The sequence below is a fragment of the Nanorana parkeri genome, unplaced genomic scaffold (genome assembly GCF_000935625.1).
Source record: "Nanorana parkeri isolate BGI_ZX_2015 unplaced genomic scaffold, ASM93562v1 scaffold2658, whole genome shotgun sequence".
NCBI lineage: Eukaryota > Metazoa > Chordata > Amphibia > Anura > Dicroglossidae > Nanorana > Nanorana parkeri.
This window is the reverse complement of record NW_017308926.1, coordinates 82,831-105,284: the sequence shown is the minus strand read 5'-3', so window position 1 is coordinate 105,284 and position 22,454 is coordinate 82,831. Positions and strand designations below refer to the sequence as shown.

The window sequence follows — 22,454 nt, the reverse complement described above, 5'->3', positions numbered from 1 at the left end:
CGCAATCTGTTCCAGGTATAAAGGAATATGAGGAACGGAATACTTGTCTTTAGTCTTAAAATGAAAAAAAAAAAACGAAAGGAAAGCTTACCTTGAAATCCCCACACAAATGTTCCTTGGTTTAGGTATCCTGGCAGATGAGAAAAAAACTGGGCCCAATTGTCCAAGTCAATAAAAACAATGTGGGTCATAGTTTTGAGAAAATCCAAATCCGGTAACTCGCAATCCTGCAGTTCTAGAGAACAATATTTATAAATTGATCATTACTTTTCACTGAAAATGAGGTACAGTACACAATTAAAAGAGAGAAAAAAAAAAAAAAAAAAAAAAAAAAAAAAAAAAAAAAAAAAAAAAAGGACATTGCTTATGCTGCAATAGTGCGCAAACACTAAAACTGTGACAAAACTATTCAATTCTTACAACACTATGTGATTGATCAATAAATCTGGCTTTTGGTTAGAGGGACATTTCTTCAATACCCGCTCTACAAATGTACACCAGAAAGGCTACAAAAGCATTTGGTGTGGTACTGTCAGACTGTAGACCCTTCCAATTAGGCCATTTTTTTTTTTCTACTTGACATCCGTCAAGAAAAATCCTTAGTCTTGTATTAACTTTTTTCTCAACTCTCATCCTCCAGGACAGCGTAGAAGGGAGGCTCCTTTGCTGTCCTGGAAATGGAACTACCAAGATGTATTTATTTTTAGAGTTCAAGTCAGAAAGTTAGGCTAGCCACACAGACCATCAAGCATTCAATTCCCCCATCCACACTAAACAGCATGATACAGGAATTCCTGTTATCAGCTATGCTGCAGGAGCCATGGCTGCAGTATACATCTGCAGGCATCGATTGGCTGATAATTTTCCACCAGGCTCCTTTGGCAAAAGTCCACTGAAAAATGGTCTTTGGCTGAACCAGGTGGTGCCAGCAGCAGTATAACTAATTCTTACTGGATCAGCCAAAATATGAGGCGTGGGTGGCCAGCTTAACCAACAGTAATAAAATTAGCAAACTTTCCTTTCAAATACATGTTCCCATCATATTATGTCACGTAATAATCAAAGTGTAATACCTTTGTCAGTGTTTTCTATCTCCATAGCATCAGTTTCTGGTTTGATTTTCCCAGACCATGAAGCATTTGTCTCAACAATGTGATTTGGGGCACTATTCTGAGCCTCGCAACGCGATGATTTTGCACTGGTGTGCTTTGGTCTTGCAGGCACTTTGTTAACAGAGGTGTTTCTTGCTGTAAATGTAAACACCTCACCTTTGGATCCATCAGTTCTGAAATTATAACTTTTACGTGGCTCATTCAGAAAACTGTGTTTCACGTGATAATGAGATTGAGCAGCCTCTGGGTGCGCAAAAGATTTGGAGCAAATGCTGCACTTAACAACAACATTTCTGCTACTGGCCTGCTCCTTATTCTTACAAAGATGTGTATTGATGCCTTCAAAGGTTTGGTCTGTTGCTGAACATGAGGAGCAGCTGTACCAAAGTTTTCCTTTCCCAAACAGTCTATCCAAGCAGAGTTTGGTATCAGTCTTCTGTTTCACTTTCAGTGAATATTTTGCCAGGCAGCCACAAGTTAGCTGTTTTTCATGCTCACTGCATATATTCAATGGCAAGTCTGACATTTTATTACTTGACTGCCCCTGATTTGGTATACAAGTATAGTCCAAACTGTGGAAACTCTCATAGTGACCAAAGAAGGCGGCTTCTTCATCAAAATAGAGATCTTCACAAAGCCCACAGAAATATTTCATTTTTACGACTGCATCATGCTGAAGCTGACAGTGCCGAAGTAAAGTCTCCATTTTATGAAACTTCTTCTTACAGACATCACAGCAGAATTTATGAAACTGGTGCATGCTTAGAGATTTGCAGTGTTGTATGACTGTCTCTTCAGAATCAAACATCTCCTCACAAATTTGGCACTGCCATAAGCATTCGGCAGACTGCTGTGGTGATGGGGATGTGTCTCTTTCCGGAAGTTCGAGTATCATCTCAGCCTCTGAAGAAGTAGATTGCTCCTCAGGCACTTCCTGTTCATAGTAAAAGGAATGACCACCATGACAATCTACAATATGCATCAACACATTTTCAATCCTCGCTAGCTCAGTCTTGCACATCTGGCACCAGAAAAGAAAACTTTCCAAGCGTGCACCACCGTGAAATCGACTCATGTGCAGGCGAATAATGGCAGGGTCAACAGCAAGCTTGCTGCATACCATGCACTTGTGAAAGATCTTATTGGCTGTCATTATGTGTTTTTCAGCATCTTCCTCAGCTGCAAACTGATGAGAGCATTCACAGAACCAAGCAGTGGCCATTAAACTGCTCTCTTTCTTTAGACCATCACCAGTTTCACTTTCCTTCACACGCTTTGACAAAACACTGCTGTCATCAGTATCGTTTAAGCTTCTCTTTAGTGTGCAATGTTTTAGTCTAGCATTGGCAGCCAACAAGCAGAAGTCAGAAGGTGTTTTTGTTCCTTCATTTAGGTAGCAAAATGCTAAAATAGACTCCTCTATCGAAGTAATCTGCTTGACGTTGTGACTTGTTCTCGCAATGTGTTTTGCAATGTGTGCTTCATCACTCAGACCTTGTTTGCATGTCTGGCAGAAAGCATATAGCCGGAAAATAGATGCAACATCAGCTATGCTCTTGTCTGAAAGTGAGGCAGGCCCAGCGTTTCGACATAGTGTTCTAAATAAAACAAAAGTCAAATAACAAGTGAGCAAGAAAAAATATCTCACTATATCTATCTAGATCATAACTAATCTCATGATCAAGGTAAATTAACATTATAGCCAGGTGTATCTGACTGCATATCTATTGTTGTGACTACAAAAGGGCTTTGAAATCAGCGTTTCTTAGAACCCCTGATTCCATGCCGGAATTTATGGGTACCCTGTGATAATAATGAGCACTTCTGACCATAATACGAGCTCATTATCGGTTATTGGAAAATCTGTTAACCTGGCAAGAGCAAAGGAAGTTCAGAAATAAGCATGCAGCACTTCAGTACACCTCAGACAAATCACACTAGGTTCTAAAGCTTGACAAGTGGATACATGTAGAATGGTATCCATCCATGTTACTCATTTAATCATTCCTACCATACACTGAACATACCTGAAGTGTGCCGTTACTTCCATATGAGAACGCAGCTCACAATTGCAAGACGTACACACAACCTGAAATGGAATGTCCTTACAAAGTGCAATCAAGACTTTCTTTGCATACGATGGAATAGGTACTGGGCTTGGGATTCCTTTTTCACCTACAATAGAAGAAAGTGTTTACTGGAATATAAAGTCAACTGCATTGAATAGGACAAAAACAGATGAAAAAAAGCGCACAACTGGTTGTAAATTCTGAGTGGAAACGGGCTGAAAAAGTATAGCGTGCTAGCGCCTACCAACAGGGAGAGGACCCTGCAATTCAATACATATATAAAACCACGAGTGCAAGGAGCGCTACTATCTAGAATGTGACAGTGCGATATCTGATAGTTGATAAAGAACAAATGGTATGACTTACAGTTAGGAGGCAGCTGGTGTGTCAGAAGCTGGTGTGTCAATGTGGTAAGACAGTGACAGGTGCCTGGAGGGAATCTGAGGAGGAATGAAAGATTGAATGATAACGGGTGTGAAAACACTGGAGATCCCTAGCAGCACACGTGCACGGCTGGCCGGGCCGCGGCGGCTTGGGAGAGAAAAAGCCGCAAGTGGCTCTGAGCAACTGTGGTCGGTGCGTGCAGGCTGATGTCACGCAGCCAGAATCGGTCCTGGGTAGGGGAAGAAGTCAGAAGGAATGGTCACCTGTACGGAGAAGAGGCTCTCTGTACGGTGGCGGCTACGCGTTTCGAGGCACAGCCTCTTTGTCAAGCCTCAAAGTGAAGATCTGCACGCACAGAACAAAGTTGCTCACAGCCGCTTGCGGCTTTTTCTCTCCCAAGCCGCCGCGGCCCGGCCAGCCGTGCTGCTAGGGATCTCCACAGTGCTTTCACACCCGTTATCATTCAATCTTTCATTCCTCCTCGGACTCCCTCCAGGCACCTGTCACTGTCTTACCACATTGACACACCAGCTGCCTCCTAACTGTAAGTCATACCATTTGTTCTTTATCAACCATCAGATATCACACTGTCACATTCTAGATAGTAGTGCTCCTTACACTCGTGGTTTTATATATGCATTGAATAGGAACTTATCAACACTGAATTATTTCAGTCATTTTACCCATCATATCACCTATATAATTGCAATCGAATAGCCCTGAAAAGGGTCGCAGAGGAATATATGTTTTAAAATGTTTTTTTTTTTTTTAAGTTTTAGTTTTAAGAGAAACTCCAGGATTAAAAAAAAAAAAACACAAAAAACCCCTAACCTTAGCAGTGGGGCTACCCCCACACGGCAAGGGTTAAATTGCTTGTTTTGTTCTAGGGGCGCAAAGAAAGAAAATATACTCATCTGATCCTTGGTCCAGCCTGGCTGCTATACCGGTCCACGCAGCCTCTTCTTCCCTGGGCTCCGGCGGTGTAAGCACCGCTGACATGTCTATTGCAGGTCCATTAACTTGCATTAGACGCGTGGATGCCGAGGGACATACAGCCAGAGTGGGGACCGGAGGAGGGATTTGTGGGAGACGCAAGCATTTACTGCCGCAGGACCAAAGATCAGGTGAATATACCTTCTTCATTCTAGGGGAAAACAAGCACTTAAAACATTGCAGTAGGGGGGTAGCCCAGAATTATTTAGACTTAAAAAAACATTACAGTATGTCAGAGGCTGCTTCTTTGCTGCATTAACCACTTGAGTCCCAGCTGCCACTTTAAAACAGTGCTGTGATATTAGCCATTTGTCCCAGCACTATTTTAAAACATTAGCCACTCAGTGGCACCACCAGCAGTTTCCAACAACTGCGATCCAGAACGAAGCCCAGGGAGTTAAAAAAAAGTTTGCTGAATTCTGCCTACATCAGGAGTATAGTGATGTCACATCACATGTTCGGAGGCTGGGACCCAGCTGTTATTGTCCAGTGCCTCCATGAAGCAACAGTTCACTGCCACTATCAGTAGCAATTTGCTGCTCCATGGCTGCATGGGTAAGGGTTGGGGTGGAGAGAGAGAAAAAAAAAAAATCAAATAATATGTATAAAATAGTAGAATAGAAAAGTAGAATATACAGGATCTCTCTAGATCTATCCACACAACAAAAAAATAATAATAATCCCTCTCCAGATTAATTCCAGGTCCTTACTCCTTGGACACTAGGTAACAATCAAAATGTATCTTCAAATTGTGAGATTAAGCCACAAAAAAAAAAAAAGCTGCCCCCTTTAATTGCTTTTGTTTTGACCAACTACTCTTGTTGATATTACAAATTGGTTAATTTATGGATCAGGGGGTGCGTCTCTCAATGAACAATAATTACACACCATGGGTGTGGAATTTTTAAAAAAACTACTTGTCCAAGGGCTAAAGCGGGGGCCGGATCTACTTTTCCCTCATGACAATCTACTTGTCCCAAATCAAAACTAGAGATGCACCGATATAGCTTTTTGGGTATCGAGCACGAGCAATGATTCAGTTTGCCCGGGAAGCCTGCTCCATGCCATCAGGAAGCTGGGCAGCAGGTAATTACATGCTACCCAGCTTCCTGATTGCCAGGGAAGCCAACTCCATGTTGTTTGGCCGGTTTGATCGTGATTGGACAGGAAACCGGCTTCCCAGCCAAATCAGCATCGAGCCAGCCAATCAGGAAACCGGGCGGTGAATAATGGCCTGAATGGCCGGGAAGCCTGCTTCCCAGCCAATCAGAAAACCGGGGTGGGTCATTAGTTGCCGCCCCGCTTCTTGATTGCATGGGAAGCTGGCTCCATGTTCCCCTAAGGCACTGCCGGTCAGAAGAAATCTTCCGCTGACCAGAAGTTCCAGTATTGGCAAAGGTATCAGAGCATTTGGGCGAGTACAGGTACTTGCCCAAATATTCTGTATTGGTGCATCCCTAATCAAAACTGACAAAGAGTGAATATGGCACACAGTGGAAAGGCGGCAGCACTCAACGCACACACACACACAATGTCCTAATGCATGCATTTATTTGCATGCAGATGACGGTGGCAGTGGGGTTGGTTTTACATTTTTTTTTTTTATACAATTTATTATTTTTTTCTTTAAACTTTTTTTTTTATGTATTATTTTTTCTCCCACTTAATTGTATTCGTATCACATAGGGCTTAAAAACTCCTATGTGATAGGAGGAGACAGGTTCCCTCTATGGAACCTGCCCTCCAACACAGAACTGATGTTCTGTGCAGTTCCTGACGGCTGAGACATACTACTATGGGGTTCACAACAGGCATGAATTTGGCTCCTATAATATTAAAACAGGAGTAGATGAATAGTGGCAATTATACATAGGGCGCCAATGGTAAAGACTGATGACAAAATCAATTAAGCCTTAAGATGGTAAGCAGAGTATGCTCTGTATGGTTGCAGCTGTACTTGTATGAATGATGTTATGAATGAGTATGCAGTGAGATTATTGCGCTGTCCTTAAGATGGTGTATGATGCTGCAGAGCAACAGGATATGATGACAAATACAGGGTGATGTACAGAGGGCCCCAAATAGTTCAATGAATATTTCGCATCGCAGTAAAGTGAAAGTGCTTAGAAAAAAGTGAAAGTAAAGTGTTATGTCAAAGCAAAATATAGAACCAAACCAAAATGTAGTACATCTCCCTAATACTTGATGTGCCAGAAATAGTGTGCTCCTACCTTCCTATGACATGACAACAGCTCGGAAATCTTAAGCAGATAGTGTCAGCCCTGCCTACTTCATTTCTGATGGCTTACAAAGAACACAGAGACCTCTCCTCATCATCACCCCCTCCCCATCTCCATAACCATTCCTCATGCTCAGGCAGAGCACAGGAAATCATCACCGCACAAGATTTCTGGCAAAAACAACAGGTATATTTATAGTTATGAAACATGCCTAAGGAAAAATATTCCAGAGTATATTTAGCAGACTAAAAAGGGAGCAGATAAGAAATGTTTCTGGTTAGGGTTTAAAAATATCTGAGTTTGTCCTGCTGGAATATACTGGACATTATCTGGGGACAAAGGTTAATGGTTCTAGAAAGCAATTTTATCCATGCATTTTATACATAGTATTTGTAGGCTGTGCCTTCTGCTCAGTAGTGCAGTACAATGCCTGTGGCTTGTTGCTAGCAAATCTGCTACTTAGGATAGGATTGGCTGAAATCAAACACTAGGCTTCTCTGTTTTGAACTTCTGAGATGCAAAGTGTCTGCGGTGAAAAAGAGGAGAGAAACGAGGGAGAACATACAATTCTATGAATGAATTTGTATTATAGTAAAGAGGTTTGTTTTTGATGCAGCTTTTACATTTTTTTTTAACTCCAACTCCATGCACGATTACCTTCACCGGTTTCAAGCAGACACACCTTCTCGTTCCTCCTCATTCAAGCACACCTTGTATGCCATGCAAATCATTTAATTCATATTCCAGAAGCATTCCACCTCCTGCTGTACTTCCTTGCTCTAGCAAGGGCTTGTAGTGATTTTTCTTAGGTTGGGCTATCGCCAAACTGTGAGAGCCAGCAGGGCCGACTAGCAAGATACTGAAGCATGGCCCAGGGGGAAGATTCCTCCATCCGCACAGTTTAGCGTAGATGGAGGAATCTGTTGCACTTTTTCCATCTGACCATAGAAAATCTGCAGATAATCTATAGGTGTATGGCCATCTTTAGTCTTTGACTCAGAACAAGCATCCCGCCAGCAAAGCCATTGCACCCAATCGATTTACTTGGCACAAGTTTGCCAAAGTATGGAAAACAGTTGAGAATCAGAAAGAGTGACAGCCAGACAACTTGTATTTTAAAAAGCCATTGACTGATAGGCATGTGACTGATTGAGTAAGATACAAGACTTTATGGTTCATGAAGTACCGACAACTTTAATGCCCTTTTCAGATCAGGGCAGTTAGATTGCGCAGATTTGTCCGTGCTGAACCGCCAACATGAATGTTCACATACATTCCTATAGGGACCATTCATGCGTTCTCGCGGCTCCGCGTGATCCGAACCGTCTGCCGCCCGAAATGCTCCCGAGCCTTTTTTGCGCCCTGATCAGCGCAGATTCCATACAGATTTGAGTGGAAACGTGCTGAAACGCAAATAAAACCGCCCTTTTAAAATTTGCACTGAAACACATCTGCCCTAGTGTGAATGGAGCCGAAATATGTATTATTGCCTCCTATAGGTTTCTTTTTTTTCATTGTACTGTACATACAATTGGTTTTAGTACAATATGACTACTGCCCCACAATTCTCCAAGATGGAGGTCCAAATAACTATGGAGAGTATGTAGTTCAGCAACATTGTATACCATATATTGAAACTAAGCAAAGAAAAGAAGAGCTAAAATACCCCAAACATTCAACAAAATGTTAAAACATACCATTAAGTTTGATGCCTCGCACAAAGTGATTACTCGCTGACATGTGCTTCAGACAATCATCTCTTTTGTTAAAAAGAAGGAAACAGCTAGGACAAGCAAAGCACTGGACATCTAATGGAGAAAGAGTTTGACTATGACCATCAGCCAACTTTACCTAAGAGAAAACAAAGAAAGTCCATGTAAGTACAGGTGATAAATGAGATGAAGTAACTAGACGTAAACATACACTTGCATGAGTCTAACTAAAGTGAGACCACCACCAAGAGATTTAAAAATGCACAAACATACATCACAGCTAAGTGGTAAACAGAAAACTCAGTACACCAAAACGTGCCTAGCGACTGATAGGCTCAGGTTGTTCCACAGATTGGTGAGAACGCTTAAAATACATTTAATGCACATAATCTTATGGGAAATATGCTCTTGATAGAAAACTTTATTCATTTTTTGAAAACAAATTCAGCTTAACAGAAGTGCATATTCAGGGTCGAGATCGAGAGAGCGAGAGACTTCCAGCACACCACCTCAGACTTAATCACATTTCTGGCAAAATTAGGTATGAAAAGCAAGATACATAGCGTCTACCCCCAGAGCCCCGTCGTTCCTGGAGAGGGAAAAAAATTGTTCTACCTGCCTGTTGTTGGAGGCTGCGAAGATGTCCACCTCCGGGCAGCCCCACAAGCTGGTAATCCAGGCAAACGTTCTCGCGTTCAGAGCCCATTCGGATCTGTGAAGCTCCGTTCGGCTGAGTGAGTCTGCCAGCTCGTTCAGGCTGCCTTTGATATGTCTCGCCGTCAGGGTTAGGAGGTTTCGTTCTGCCCATGACAGAATTTCCGTCGCCAATGCCATTAGCCCATGTGAGCGCGTGCCCCCCTGCTTGTTTATATAAGCTACCGCCGCGGCATTGTCCGAGGCCACCGCTACATGGTGGCCTGCTAAGACCTCTCAAAACTGGCATAGAGCTAGCCCTATCGCCTTCAGCTCTCTCCAGTTTGATGACTTGGCTCTGCCTGTGTGCTCCCAGGTATCCTGCCAAATGTGCTCCAGGCAATGGGCTCCCCATCCCCAGGCATCCGTCGTCACTATTAACGGCGCAGGCTGGCACCACAGCCTGCCCACTGAGACGTTTCGACAGTCCATCCACCACAGGAGGGATTGCTTGGTCTCCTCCGTGATGTGGACCATTTTGTCTAGGTCTTCTTGTCGACTTCTCCAGGCCCTCAATAGCCAATTCTGTAAGATTCTTGAGTGGAACTGCGCCCAGGTAACTGCTGGGATGGCGGACGTCATAAGCCCCACCACTCTCATCACTGACCTGACTGATACTGCGCCCTGCAGCTTCAGCCTCAAGTTTCCTCCACCAGCATAGACACTTTTTCCCCTGGTAAAGTAACGGTCATTTCCTGGGTATTGATCCAATAACCCAAAAATGTTACCTTCTGTGCGGGGACCAGTTGTGACTTTTCCCTGTTCACCAACCAACCCAGACTCTCCAAGTGTTGGATCGCTAACTCCAGCTTTTGCTGCAGTACAATTTCTGATGGGGCGAAAAACAAGGAGGTCGTCCAAATAAGGAATGACCCCTACCCCCCGAGATCTCAGGGGGGCCAGCGTCTCTGCCAACACTTTGGTAAAGATTCGAGGCGAAGAGGAAAGGGCGAACGGCAGGGCCCTGTATTGAAAGTGCAGGACTCCCGCAGGCCCCCGGACTGCAAACCTTAGTAGGTATTGTGACGACTCTTACTGCAATATGAAAATAGGCGTCTCTCAGATCTATAGTCGCTAGAAAAGAACCTGGGGGCAGCAACTTCCGTATTGAAAATATCGATTCCATGCGGAATCTTTTGTACAGTACCACCTTGTTCAGAGGCTGCAGATTGAGTATCAGTCTGCACTTCCCTGAGGGCTTCATCCTGGAAAAGATGTGGGAGTAAAATCCCCTCTTCTCCTCCAACACGGGTACCCGCACTATAACCCCCTGGTCCAGCAGATCTTGCAATGCCGCTGTCATTGCCTCTGCTTTCTTCCGGTCCTTTGACAGTGAAGTAATCAGAAGCCTTGACGGGGGCGGGTCCGTCAGCTCTATTTTGTAACCGATCTGAACCAGTTCCAATATGTATCTGTTGCTGGTCAGTTGCCTCCAGAGCGGGAAGAACTCCCCCAGTCTTCCTCCCACCCTGAGCAGTCGGTCGTTGGGATTTGTTGGGCTGCTGCGGGGGGTTAAAGAGGAAATTACTCTTAGACTTCCCCTTTTTAAAAGCCAACCCTTTGGATTGGTCTTGTTTCTTCCCAAAAAATACCCTCTTGTCTTTACGGAAAGTTTGACCCTTTTGGCCACGAAAAAACTTTTTCCCTTGCTGCTTGGGCGGCAGTGGGAAACCCTTCTTCTTGTCTGCGGATCTATCCAACACCGCCTCCCAACTCCTGGCCAAACAGCAAGTCACCTTTGAAAGGGAGCTCGCATAACTTTGCCTTGGAGGATGCATCTCCTGACCAAGTTTCGAGCCACAAAGGTCTCCTGGAGGAGTTGATCAAGGCCGTAGTTCGAGCAGAGTACCTAACCGCCTCAGCTGAGGCGTCCGCAATGTATGCGGCTGCCTTGCTTAGCACGGGTAGGGAACCCAGCAACTGATCACGATCAGTACCAGACTCCAGGTGTACTTGTAGCTGATTCAGCCACACCCCTAACGTCCTAGCCACACAAGTAATGGCCAATCCAGGTTTGAAGCCAGCACTTGCTGATTCCCATCCCTTTCTGAGCAAAGCCTCCTCCTTCCTGTCCATTGGGTCCTTCAACGCTCCCATATCTTCAAATGATAAATCAGTCTTTTTAGAGACCTTTGCTAAGGAGGCATCTATTTTCGGGCATTTGTCCCAAAGTCCCGAATTCTCTTCTGCAAATGGAAACCTGCGCTTGTGACCCGCCGAGAAAAACATTCTTTTCTCTGGGTGCTTCCACTCCTCTTGGATCAAGTCCGAGAGTGATTTGTGGACCGGGAAGGTACGCCCTTTCTTTGTTTGAAGCCCTTTGTAAAGTTTATCATGAACTGACAGCTCAGCGGATTCTTCTTTAATACCCAAAGTATCCCATATGGCTTGCAACAGCTCACCTGTTTCAAATGAGGGAAAAAGGAATTTCGCAGCTCTGCTGCTATGTAATTCCCCCTCCGACTCATCCTGATCCTCCGACTCTACCTGAGAGCCCGAGGATTCACTGGGTGCGCGATTGCTCATGCAGCTTTCTGCATAGCCCATCGAACTACCTTCCCCCGATGTACCGGGTAAACTGGTATCTACCAGTGATCCCACTGGGTTCTGTAACACAGACCGGAAAGATTGAAAAGTGGTAACCATTTCATCTGTCATAGATTCTATCAGACCCTTGAACACCCCAGCCGATTCTTTGGCCACCACCTTCTCTAAACAGCCTTTGTATAACAGCCATGAAGGTGACATTTTGGCGTTGCAAGAGGCACACTTCTACTCTTTTGGGCGAGAGCCACTAGCTTCAGCAAGGGGCTTATCCTCCGAGGCCTTGACCTGCGTAAGACAAGAAGGATGCCGTCAACCAGTGCTCTACCCAACATGCAAACAATGTTTGAGAAACATCACACCCCAGCTTGTCCTGTACCACAGGCCCCCAACACAAGCTGAGTAAAGATAGAGTAGAATTACCAATAAAACTTGCCTACCTTAGCGCCAGTGCCATGCTCTCCCAGATCTGGGGGGGCAACACCTGGTCCGGCCTCCGTGGGCATATTGCAGCTCACTGCCGACCGCGCTTTTGGCCCGCTCCTGACATCCCCACTGACCGTATGTGGTCCCAGTCAGCCCGAGAGGTCTGCAACCGCAGTAGTCGTGGCCGAGCGGCGTTCGTTATGCGAGGTATGTCAACTGCCTCACATGCCGACTGTCTCCGTCCCCAGGCGCCTTTACACTGCCCAGCACGCGCTGTGTTCCGGAACCCGGAAATGGCGCACCGGAAGCGCGTCACCGTTCCGCGCCGTACTCGATGACGCGCCAAGCTCAGGCGGCGCATCGGTGCTCCCAGCTGATGATGTGAAACATCACAACCTTGGAACAGCCTGAAGACGCCGCCACTCTCCCGCGCAAGCCACCATGCGGCTCACCGTACGGATCAGGCATGGCCCTCTGGAACAGCGACTCAGAGTGCTCCCAACTGGTAAGTGCCTACCACACTGCACCCATTGCTGGAGCATGCCCCCTACAATGCAAACACACCGCTCAGGGTAACACCCTTGCCACTACTGCACACCGGGGGGAGGGGGTCACCATCTGGAGCCACTCACGCACAGGAGGATGGTTGCCCTCCCTGAATGACAGAGGGGAACCTTGGCCTAGTGGGGGTCCGATAAGGGATCCCTGTATGCGCTGCAGCAGGAGATCCTGGAGTAGGTCCCAACGCATATCAGGGTTAGGCTCTGCCCTGAGGCAAATTGAAAACGAGCACTGAAAATAACAAACATTACGATTTGACCAGTTTAGCCGGAGGAAACACACAAAAAAAAAACTGAATTGGGATGGAAGGAGGGGTCTATTTATTTAAATGTGGTTGATGTGTTTCCTGTTGCAGGCAGGCGGAGCCTTGTCTCATTGGCTGTCCTGGAAGATGACTGGGGAAACCTTACCTCTTCCTTGAACACATTTCAGGTATATTGATGTGTCTCAAAAGTATTACCCCAACCGCCCCCTCCGCTGTTCCAAAGACCTCCTGCTTTCCAGCTCCCTTGTCAACTCCTCCCATGCTCTTTTAGATTCCTCCCTTTTAGATTGTAAGCCCTCAGGGGCAGGGCCCTCCTTACCATCTGGTCTTGTATTGTGATTGTAATGTCTTCCTTATATTGTAAAGCGCTGCGCAAACTGTTGGCGCTATATAAATCCTGAATAATAAGTGCATACTAAAAGTGGCCCCATGCATGTTTCTTGCCATTTTTGTTTAATTTTCTAAAATTGGATGGCCTTATTACAACTAAGCTCCGCACAATAGGTGGAGATCAGTTTAGACTTCTTTGTAGGGAAGGTTTATCTAAACTGGGGTGGGGAACTCCAGCTGTTGTGGAATTACAACTCCCATAAGTCATCGCAGGACTGACAGTTACAGGCACAACTCCCAGAAGCATGTTGGGATTTTTAGTTAAAGCACAGTAGAAGGGCTGGAGTTGTCCACCCAGCTTTAGATGAACCATCCCTATGAAGGAATCTCTCCAGAATTGGCTGAGGAGGAGTTAACGTTATAATTCCAAAAGTGAGCATGGACCACGAAGCAGCAAGTGGTAAGCTATCTAATCGTCAGGAGACAATCCAAACGCCTCACAGTGTTGAGAAAAAGTTACCTTTAAATAAACTGTCCAGAAACATAGCACCCAAAGGGGGCCAAAACAAAGCAGTAGGTAAAATTAAAAGAGAACTATGAGGTGAATAACTTCACCCAACCTCATAGTTCGAGCCGACGTGTGACAATGAAATCGTCACAGGTCAGCTCAATTGGTCGCGAAATGAGCGAACACATACCGTTGCTCGCTCACTTCTTGATCCTGTCCCTGCAGAGAGCCTTGACCGTCATTCACGGCTCCCTGCAGGGGATTCCCCCCCCTCCCCTCTGCGCTGACAGGAGGAACGAACAGGGGAGGGTACAGCTGGCACTGCCTCTAGATAGGCAAGACCAACTGTCAATCACGCAGCTGGGCGGATCTCAACAGTAATGTCGGGATCCATCCCGGCTGCGGCGATCTCAGTATACCGCGAGCTTTGGGTCACGGGAGGGCGCTAGTTTATGGGGAAAAACACTTACCCCATAGTTCTCCTTTAAATAGTTCTCGAAAAGTGGGATTACCCCAAAGTGGTGAGTTAGGAGACCTGGACCAGTCCTCATGATAGAAGGTCTTCATTACATAACTAAGTAGCCTTACAGTAGTAGATATCATAGCAAACACAACATTTCTCAAAGATTTCTAGGAAGTAACTATAGCATCTTTGGTTGCCATACAAGCACTACCATCAGTGGGGGCCAACCAGTCATGGACTGTGAACAAGCATTTATTTAGTGGAATTATAGAAAAGGAGATTGCATGCCCCTTTAACACTCATGGTCTTGATTTTTCTCTTACCTTAGCAGCCAAATGGGCTGTGTATTCTCTTGTAGTTGCAAATCGATGCTGACACACAAGGCACACATATGAGGTATCACACACTCCATGTAGGAAAATAGTTGGATCACATGGGGAGTGGTCAAACCTAAAAACAAAAAAAAGAAATATTAATTTTCTTTGCCTAGAGCAGTTTAGTTTTCATTTTTATAATTTTATCTTAGTTATCATTTTGTTTATATAACCACTTTGATTGGGCAGCAGTTGATGGATAACGGTCACCTTTTAGCATCTGCAAAAATAAGTCTCTGTCCTTACCATAAAACCCTTTTCTCGGAATCCATCGAGGGCCACAGCTCTTAAGAAAACTGAGACGTAGGGTTATGCCGCTGCCTCCAGCAGAAATGGACACAAGGTGAAAAAAAGAAAAATGTAAAAGCCTGCCACTCTCAGGCCTGGTTCACACCTGGCATCCTGGGAACGCACATTTGCTGCGTGGCCTTATTGATTTCAATGTGTGTGTGTGTGTGTGTGTGTGTGTGTGTGTGTGTGTGTGTGGGGATTTTGACAGCAAAATCAGTAGAAGTTCAGTGGATTCATTACAGTGTTACGCAACAGAAGATGCAGAAACTAAATGCTGCACTGCAAGGAACCATGCATACTCACCTACTGGATGCATTGGGTAGGAGAAACTCAGAAGGCAATTTTTTTTATCACTTCTAACTCAAATATCCCATATTTAGAGGTAAGAAGAGACAGAAGCTTGTTTGTGGTATGCTTTAGATGTGAGGTGGAATCAAATAAACATTGTATCCAAGATAATTTAATGCAGGTCACACCCAAATCTAGTCTATATTTTGAAAAGCATTTAACTTACCTTTTTAGATGACCAAACAGCAAAGGGCGGTTGTCAAAATTTCTATTGCAGCGCATAACAGGACAAGTAATTGGTTCCGTGTTTATGGGAACTACGTCCTTTGGCTGGACGAAAGTTCTACGGTTGGAACTCACATAACCGGACTTGAGACCTGGAAAAATAAAAAATAAAAAAAAATTAGTTCACGCACATCTTTTACCCTAGACAACAAAATTTGACAAGTGAAAAAACTTCCCGTAGTGAAGGTCTAACTAAAAAGGTCTAACTAAAAATTCAGGATGGACACAACATGGCTCCCCGACTCTCAAATGATCCTAAAATGTGAATCCAGCCAAAAATTATTGAAATGTTCATGGATAGAGTGGGAAAGGACTAACCCCTACATCAGGTTTTAGAAATAGGATTTTGTTCTGAACGTAAAGGAAGGAAGACAAAAAAGGTACTGGGCATTTAAAAAAAAAAAAAGGGGAAGGGTATCACATGTGTTCAAAAAGGAGGGTTTTTTTTTTAGAACAGATGAATAAATAGAAGTTCAAGGTCCCACAGAGGAAGAAGAGATCTAACAGGAAGAGTCATACATGTAACTCCCTGAATAAAAGTATGAAAGAAGGGAGGAGGAGAATGCACTTCAATAGCGTATTGCTGAGTTTCAGGAGCTATGACAGCTATGGGACCGGAAGTAATATAATGTGCATCTCTCCCGGGCCTATAGAACAGGGACATCAGTGAACGGAACTTCACTGCTTTTCTCCCCAGCTTTCCGCTGGTACCAGACATACCGGTCCCGGGCCCGCAGGAAGGGCAGCGGAGGCCGGGAAACAAGGCAGGGGTGTCGGATGGGATCTTTACTGGCCCGTGGAAGCGATCTGGCGGCATCTGAGCCACCAGAATCGTTTCCATTGTAAAGCCTTCAGCCAGAGTCTGTTGAAACGGGCCCGCTGCCACTGTCGCAATCCTTACATTGGTGGCAGCGAAAGGGTTAACCCCTTGAGGACCAAGCTTCAGATGCTTGTATTTCATTTAAGGACCAAAGCAATTTTTGCTATGTGTTCAACTGCATTTTTCATCTCTCTTATTTATTGTACCAACACATATTATATACCATTTTTAGGACAAAAAGGGCTTTAAATTTGATGTTACATACGCCTATACAAGTTAGCACATGATGGAAGCTTCAACCCTTAAGGACCCATGACAGAATTATACCATCAGGGGTTCTTATGGCATGGACAACCAGGACGGAATCATTCCGACATTGGCCCTTAAGGGGTTAAATAGAAACCCTGGAACCTTTCTGTAGTGTTTCCCCTCTTATTGGTCCTTTTAATGAAGAACTCCAGACGGAGTGGTAATGAGCAGACTCTTATTTACTTAGCTTGGCAGAAAAACAGATTGCCAATATCTACATAAATGGCCAGATTAATTCGGTATATACTGTATGCCATATAACACTGCAGGTCCCTGTCTGGGTATTTATTAGGCCCCGTTCACATTGAGCGATTTATCGCGTGGTAATTCCCGCAATATCGCGGCTATTTACCACGCGATATCGCTCTTCAATGCTTTGCAATGGGGCAAAGGGTCCTGCTGTCGCGGGTCGCTACAGCAGGACCCTTTTTGGAGCGGATTTTGCCGCGATTCAATAGTTTTTGATGCAAGCATTTGCGCGATATCGCGCAAAATGCAAATCGTGCGACACAAAATGCGAATCGCCAAGTGTGAATGGGGCCTTAGAGTAGTGTCCTTACATTTAGTGTGGCAGCACCTCGGGGCTCCATCTTCTGTCCTCTGCTTCCAGTCACACACCCCAACTCTCCCAGGTCACAGTTTAACTGCCAGCATGCTGTATGCCACGCCCCCTTTCTGCAGCAACATGCGCAGTGCCTGTAACCAGGGAAACCATAACAACTTCCCACAACCCACATGAGAACACAGTAAAACATAACACCTGCCTTCTCTAGGACCCCTTGAGAGAGGAGCTGCACAAAAAGCAGTATGATGATCACTTTACAGGCCCGTAGAAGCGATCTGGCGGCAGTAGTCGCTAGAATTGCTTCTTCTATAAAGCGTTCCGCCGGCTTTACAAATTTAAACATAGTCCTGGCTGAGTCTGTATAACCACTTGCTGACCGGGGTGTTTACACCCCCTTCCTGGCCAGGCCATTTTTCAGTATTCAGCGCTGCGGTACTTCTACTGACATTTATAGCGTCATGCAACGCTGTACTGAAATGCATTTATACCATTTTTTGGGGACAGATAGAGCTTTCTCTTGGTGGCATTTAATCACCACTGGGGTTGTTTTATTTTTTACTATATAATGAAAAAGTAGCGTATATATATATAAAAAAAAACAAAAACAAACGGTTTATTATTTTAGAAGACATTTATTACCCAATTTTTTGGTAAAATATAAAAAGGCGGGGTTACATCGGGTAAATAGACACCAAACATGTCAAGCCTTAAAATTGCGCACGCCCGCGAGATCGCAAAAAAATATCCTAGCCAAAATTGGCCATAGGCGTTGCTTTAAAAAGATTTTAGCGCTCATCACTTTACTGTTATCAGTGATTGATGGCCCTAAAATGATTGCTCTCACTGCGACGATATGTAACATGTGCGACCATCGTTTTTGCGTGTAGGCACACCGAACCCATTTTTGCGCATCTATGTGGGGGGGGGAACTTAAACTTTTGTGTTTTTTTTTTATTTGTGTGTGTAAATTTTATTTATTTTGTGAGCAATTTTTTTTAACTTTTTTTTTTTACACTTAACGTTATTGTTATCACATAGGGTGCTAAGAAGTCCCCTATGTAATAAATTACAGTGACAGGTCCCCTTTATGGAGACATCAGGGGTCTCTAAGACCCGTCACCTAGGGACCCCCCAGAGAAGCTGATGAAGCACAGATGTGCTTCATCAACTTCTCTCCGGTTTCTGTACAGGAGAGTGACAGAGGAATGCGGAAGTGATGTAACATACATCACTTCCTGCATTCAGAGACGGGGAGGAGAGCGGAGGTATACTGAGATGCCGCAGCTGAAGGGGATCCCGACAATTATGTCTGGATCCTCCCAGCTGCATGTGTGACAGCTGGCTCCGCCTATCTAGAGGCAGAGCCACCTGTACCCGCACCCCCCCGTCCGTTACGCCAGTCAGTGCTGGCAGATCGGAGCGGGGAGAGGGAAATCCAGCCCCTCCCCTGTCACGGCAGAGAGCCGTGACAGGATCGAGAGGGGAGCGAACGCCGGTATGTGTTCGCTCACTTCCCGATCTACTGAGCCGACCTGTGAGTCTCATTGTCACAGGTCGGCTAGAACTATGAGGAGAGTGAAAAGCACTCACCTCATAGTTCTCCTTTAAATGTTAATTCCAGCCAGGAGCACACACCCATTTGATAATCTTTGCGTACTGACTTTTACATGCATAATACCTGAAACCAAATTTGTTACTCACCAGGCATTTGTAGCCATTGATTTACACAAATCTTTGCAGCACTAGCACCAGGACGATCCTTGTTAAGAGCCAACGCCTGCAACCCATGTGCACGCTGGAGGTTTAACTTGTCCTGCATATTGAAGGGGAAAAAACAACTCTAAATTACTAAAGGGAGTCTGAATCACTGCAGTTTGTACATACATCCAACATTGAAATGAATTCACTATTAGAGTTCACATATACTTCAAATCATGTGGGCTTTTGCAGCAGTTAGATACTATCTGGTGGATCACTTGTCCGCCCTGCAAATAAGATGAACTCCTTCTGCATTTTATCAGCTGCAACTTTAACACACCCAATTGCTTTTTTGACATGCTTGTTTTCTTCTGCCTCACCTGAAATGCTTTGGTTTTCGCTGCTCGCTTCCGTTTCTGCACCTCAATATCGCGTGCAAGACGATCAAGGGTTGCAGTTACATGATCTTTAGATTTTCCCTAAAGAAAAAAATAAAATAAAAATATCAGTATGAAAATGATATAGGGCACCAACTATAAAACAGTAGGAGGAGGAGTTTTCTTTTGAGCATTAGTAGAGCCGCATCAGCTCCTAGCATCATTTTCCTATAACGAGTACCCCAGCTAATGCTGGGCACACACCTTACAACCATCGCAAGACTTTTGTCCTGCGATGGTTGCAAGATAATTTTTTTAAAAAACTTACGATCTGCCCATCTTGGACAGGCAGATCGTACTTGCGATGATCGCAAGCCCGCCCCGCTGAGGGGCGGTCTTCCGATAACCGCAATGCCAAACGGGCAGTGTGCGCTTGCACACAACCGGCCCGTGCGGCTTTTATCTTGCGAACATGCCACAAACCAGCCGAAAATCGTACGATGTTCGGCTGGTTTTCGAACATGTTTCCAAGATAAAAGTCGTGCGACCTAACAGTAGTAGATGTCGCATGCCTTCCACACACATTACGATAATCGTACAATCGCAAGGTGTGTGGGCACCTTTACACAATGATATAGACTTCATCGACAAACTTACATAATGGTACAAAGTCTGTGACTCATCATCGCTAACCAGGTCAATACAGTCCAAGACAGGTCTTGAAGGCCCCTCCTGTATATCAAAATAAGGTTCACTGTTAGATAAAGAATACACTTTATGAAAAAGTATTTATATTTCATATTTTTGGCACATTATATACACCCAAGTTTATTAGAACGTATATTATATATAGATATTGTATCTATATATAGATAGATATCTGAGTGGCCAGATTATTATGACATAGTTACATAGTATTTGAGGTTAAATAAAGATGTAAGTCCATCAAGTCCAACCTATTGTGTGTATGCATTTATGTTTGAGCAGGTGTGTGCGTGTGCATGAGTCCATGTGTGATCTTGTTCTTAGGCGTACCTGTACCCCTGTATGTTGCGGTCTCCAAGGAACTCGTCCAGGAGTTTCTTTAATGCTTCCACACTCTTAGCTGAAATCACTTCCTGCGGCAGCGAGTTCCAGACCTTAACCACTCTAACTGTGAAGAACCCTTTGCGCCCTCTGTGGTGAAATTTTTTTTCCACCAATTTTTGTTGGTGCCCTCTGGTCTTTGTTACGGAGCTAACCGTGAACAGTTTGTTAACAATGTTGCTGTCACCATTGCACAGTTTATACAAGAATATCAAGTCCCCCCTTAGTCTCCTAACCTCCAACGAGAACATATTTAATTTTAGCAGCCTTGTTTCATTGTTTAGGTCCTCGAACCCCTTAATGAGTTTTGTTGCCCTCCTCTGGACTTTTTCTGGCTCAAGGACATCTTTTCTGAGTATTGGTGACAAAACTGGACCGCATACTCCAGATGCGGCCGAACCGCACCATGACCACCTGACGTTTGTAGGCAAATTATGCAGAGAAGGACACATGGCTGGAGGACTCCCATCACACTGCTAGCAACATTGCACATGTGTGACTTAGTCCAATATACCCATATACCCACACGTATGGGGCATATGAGGGGAGGTAGTTTGCATACATGGGAAAAAAAAAGACAGTGGACCCAGCGCATGCCTGGGAATATAGGCACAATTTTGCTGATGCCTTAAAAAGAGAGCTATGGCCCAAACTTGTTTTTGCCATAGTTCTCTTCAGGGTCACAGGAGGACATATACTAAAATGTCCTCCTGTGATCAAAAACTCATCATATAGCGGGCCTGCTATATGCCGACAGTGCAGAACTGCACTACAGCCAAGACGGATCTCAAATATATTGTCGGGGTCCACCCCGCTACCTGATTGAGCTTTGCCCATCCGTCTCTCCAGTCAGCGCTGCAGGAACAAAGTGGGGATTGGGCAATCCCTGCAGGGAGCGGCGACTGACAGTCTCTGCAGGGAGATGATTGGCGGTATGTAAATCGCTCAGCTCTCGATCCATAGAGCAGAGTGTCACACGGCGGCTCTAATTATGGGGATGAGCGTATTTCACTCTCCCCATAATGACATCTTTAAGAATTCCAGGGGGGTAACGTTTATCTTGAACATTTTGCAGTAATAATTTTTAAATTAAATTTGCCGAAAGATTATGCACCTCTAAATCAACTCGCTAAAATAAAATGAATGACACTAAAAAGACACAAATACTTCCTAGATTATTCTATTGCAATGCCTATGGGATGGTGATTTTTAGAAGAGAGGTTTCTAAATTTGGAAAAAAAAAGTCCACAAATGTTTAGAGGACTTAACTATCAAAGATTAGCAATAACCGCCAGCCATCTAATAAACCCTCTTAATGCCCTCTTGTGGATGTAAACTTCAGGATGTGTTTATACTAGCATTTAGAGGCTGAATTCTAGGTGAAGAGCAGCGTTTACACTGAACATTTGCCAAACATTTACAAAGCTTTCAGCACGCGTCAATAAGTACTAGAGAGCATTGAATACTTGTTTAAAGCAGAAGTAAACTGCTTCAAAATGTTTTAGTTTTTACCCCAATGTGCAATATGCCTGCGTTTACAGTGGGGTGAGCTTATCAAAATCGAAGCAGACAGAATCTGGAGCTTCTCTGCTCAGTCAAGCTTTGAAAATGAAAGACTGTCTGCCATGCTTGAGTTTTGATAAATTCCCCCCTAATATGTCAGAAATTCTGGAGCAGCTTAAAGCCCAGGGTGCTATAATATGCAAATAATGACTTCAGTTCCTGTAACTGTGCAGATATTAAGCCACATTGGGTGGCATCAAAGCCAAGAATGACTTCTGGAACACCATTTATTTGAATATCAGGGCACCTCCAGCATCCAAGGTTCTAGGATGCTTTGGAAAGAAAGTGAAGATATCTGCAGGCACCTTAAATTGACACTAAACTCAGAAATTACATTTTAAAGATGCATTCAAGTACCTTAACCATTACCAAAATTGTACTTTGTGTATCACTTGGCTGTAGATCCGCAAATCATCTCTGTATTCATGCTGACACTTTCCTTCCTTCTGGAGGGCGGCTACTTTTGTTCCTCATGGTCCCTGTGTGTGTTGTAAACTA

The 22,454-nt window shown here is 44.5% G+C and overlaps 1 protein-coding gene across 1 annotated transcript in view; it reads right to left on the bottom strand.

Annotated features, from left to right (window-relative positions):
* ZNF451 (zinc finger protein 451) overlaps window positions 1-22,454 on the bottom strand; it is a 33,323-nt gene that overhangs the window by 8,821 nt on the left and 2,048 nt on the right. Inside the window, exons 2-10 of the mRNA XM_018573984.1 lie at window positions 19,965-20,039; window positions 19,311-19,409; window positions 18,934-19,045; window positions 15,480-15,630; window positions 14,624-14,750; window positions 8,496-8,649; window positions 3,140-3,287; window positions 1,074-2,710; window positions 92-244 (exon numbers count right to left, since the gene is read on the bottom strand). Coding sequence (XP_018429486.1) covers window positions 92-244; window positions 1,074-2,710; window positions 3,140-3,287; window positions 8,496-8,649; window positions 14,624-14,750; window positions 15,480-15,630; window positions 18,934-19,045; window positions 19,311-19,409; window positions 19,965-20,039 — 2,656 coding nt within the window. The remainder of the gene's footprint in view (window positions 1-91; window positions 245-1,073; window positions 2,711-3,139; window positions 3,288-8,495; window positions 8,650-14,623; window positions 14,751-15,479; window positions 15,631-18,933; window positions 19,046-19,310; window positions 19,410-19,964; window positions 20,040-22,454) is intronic.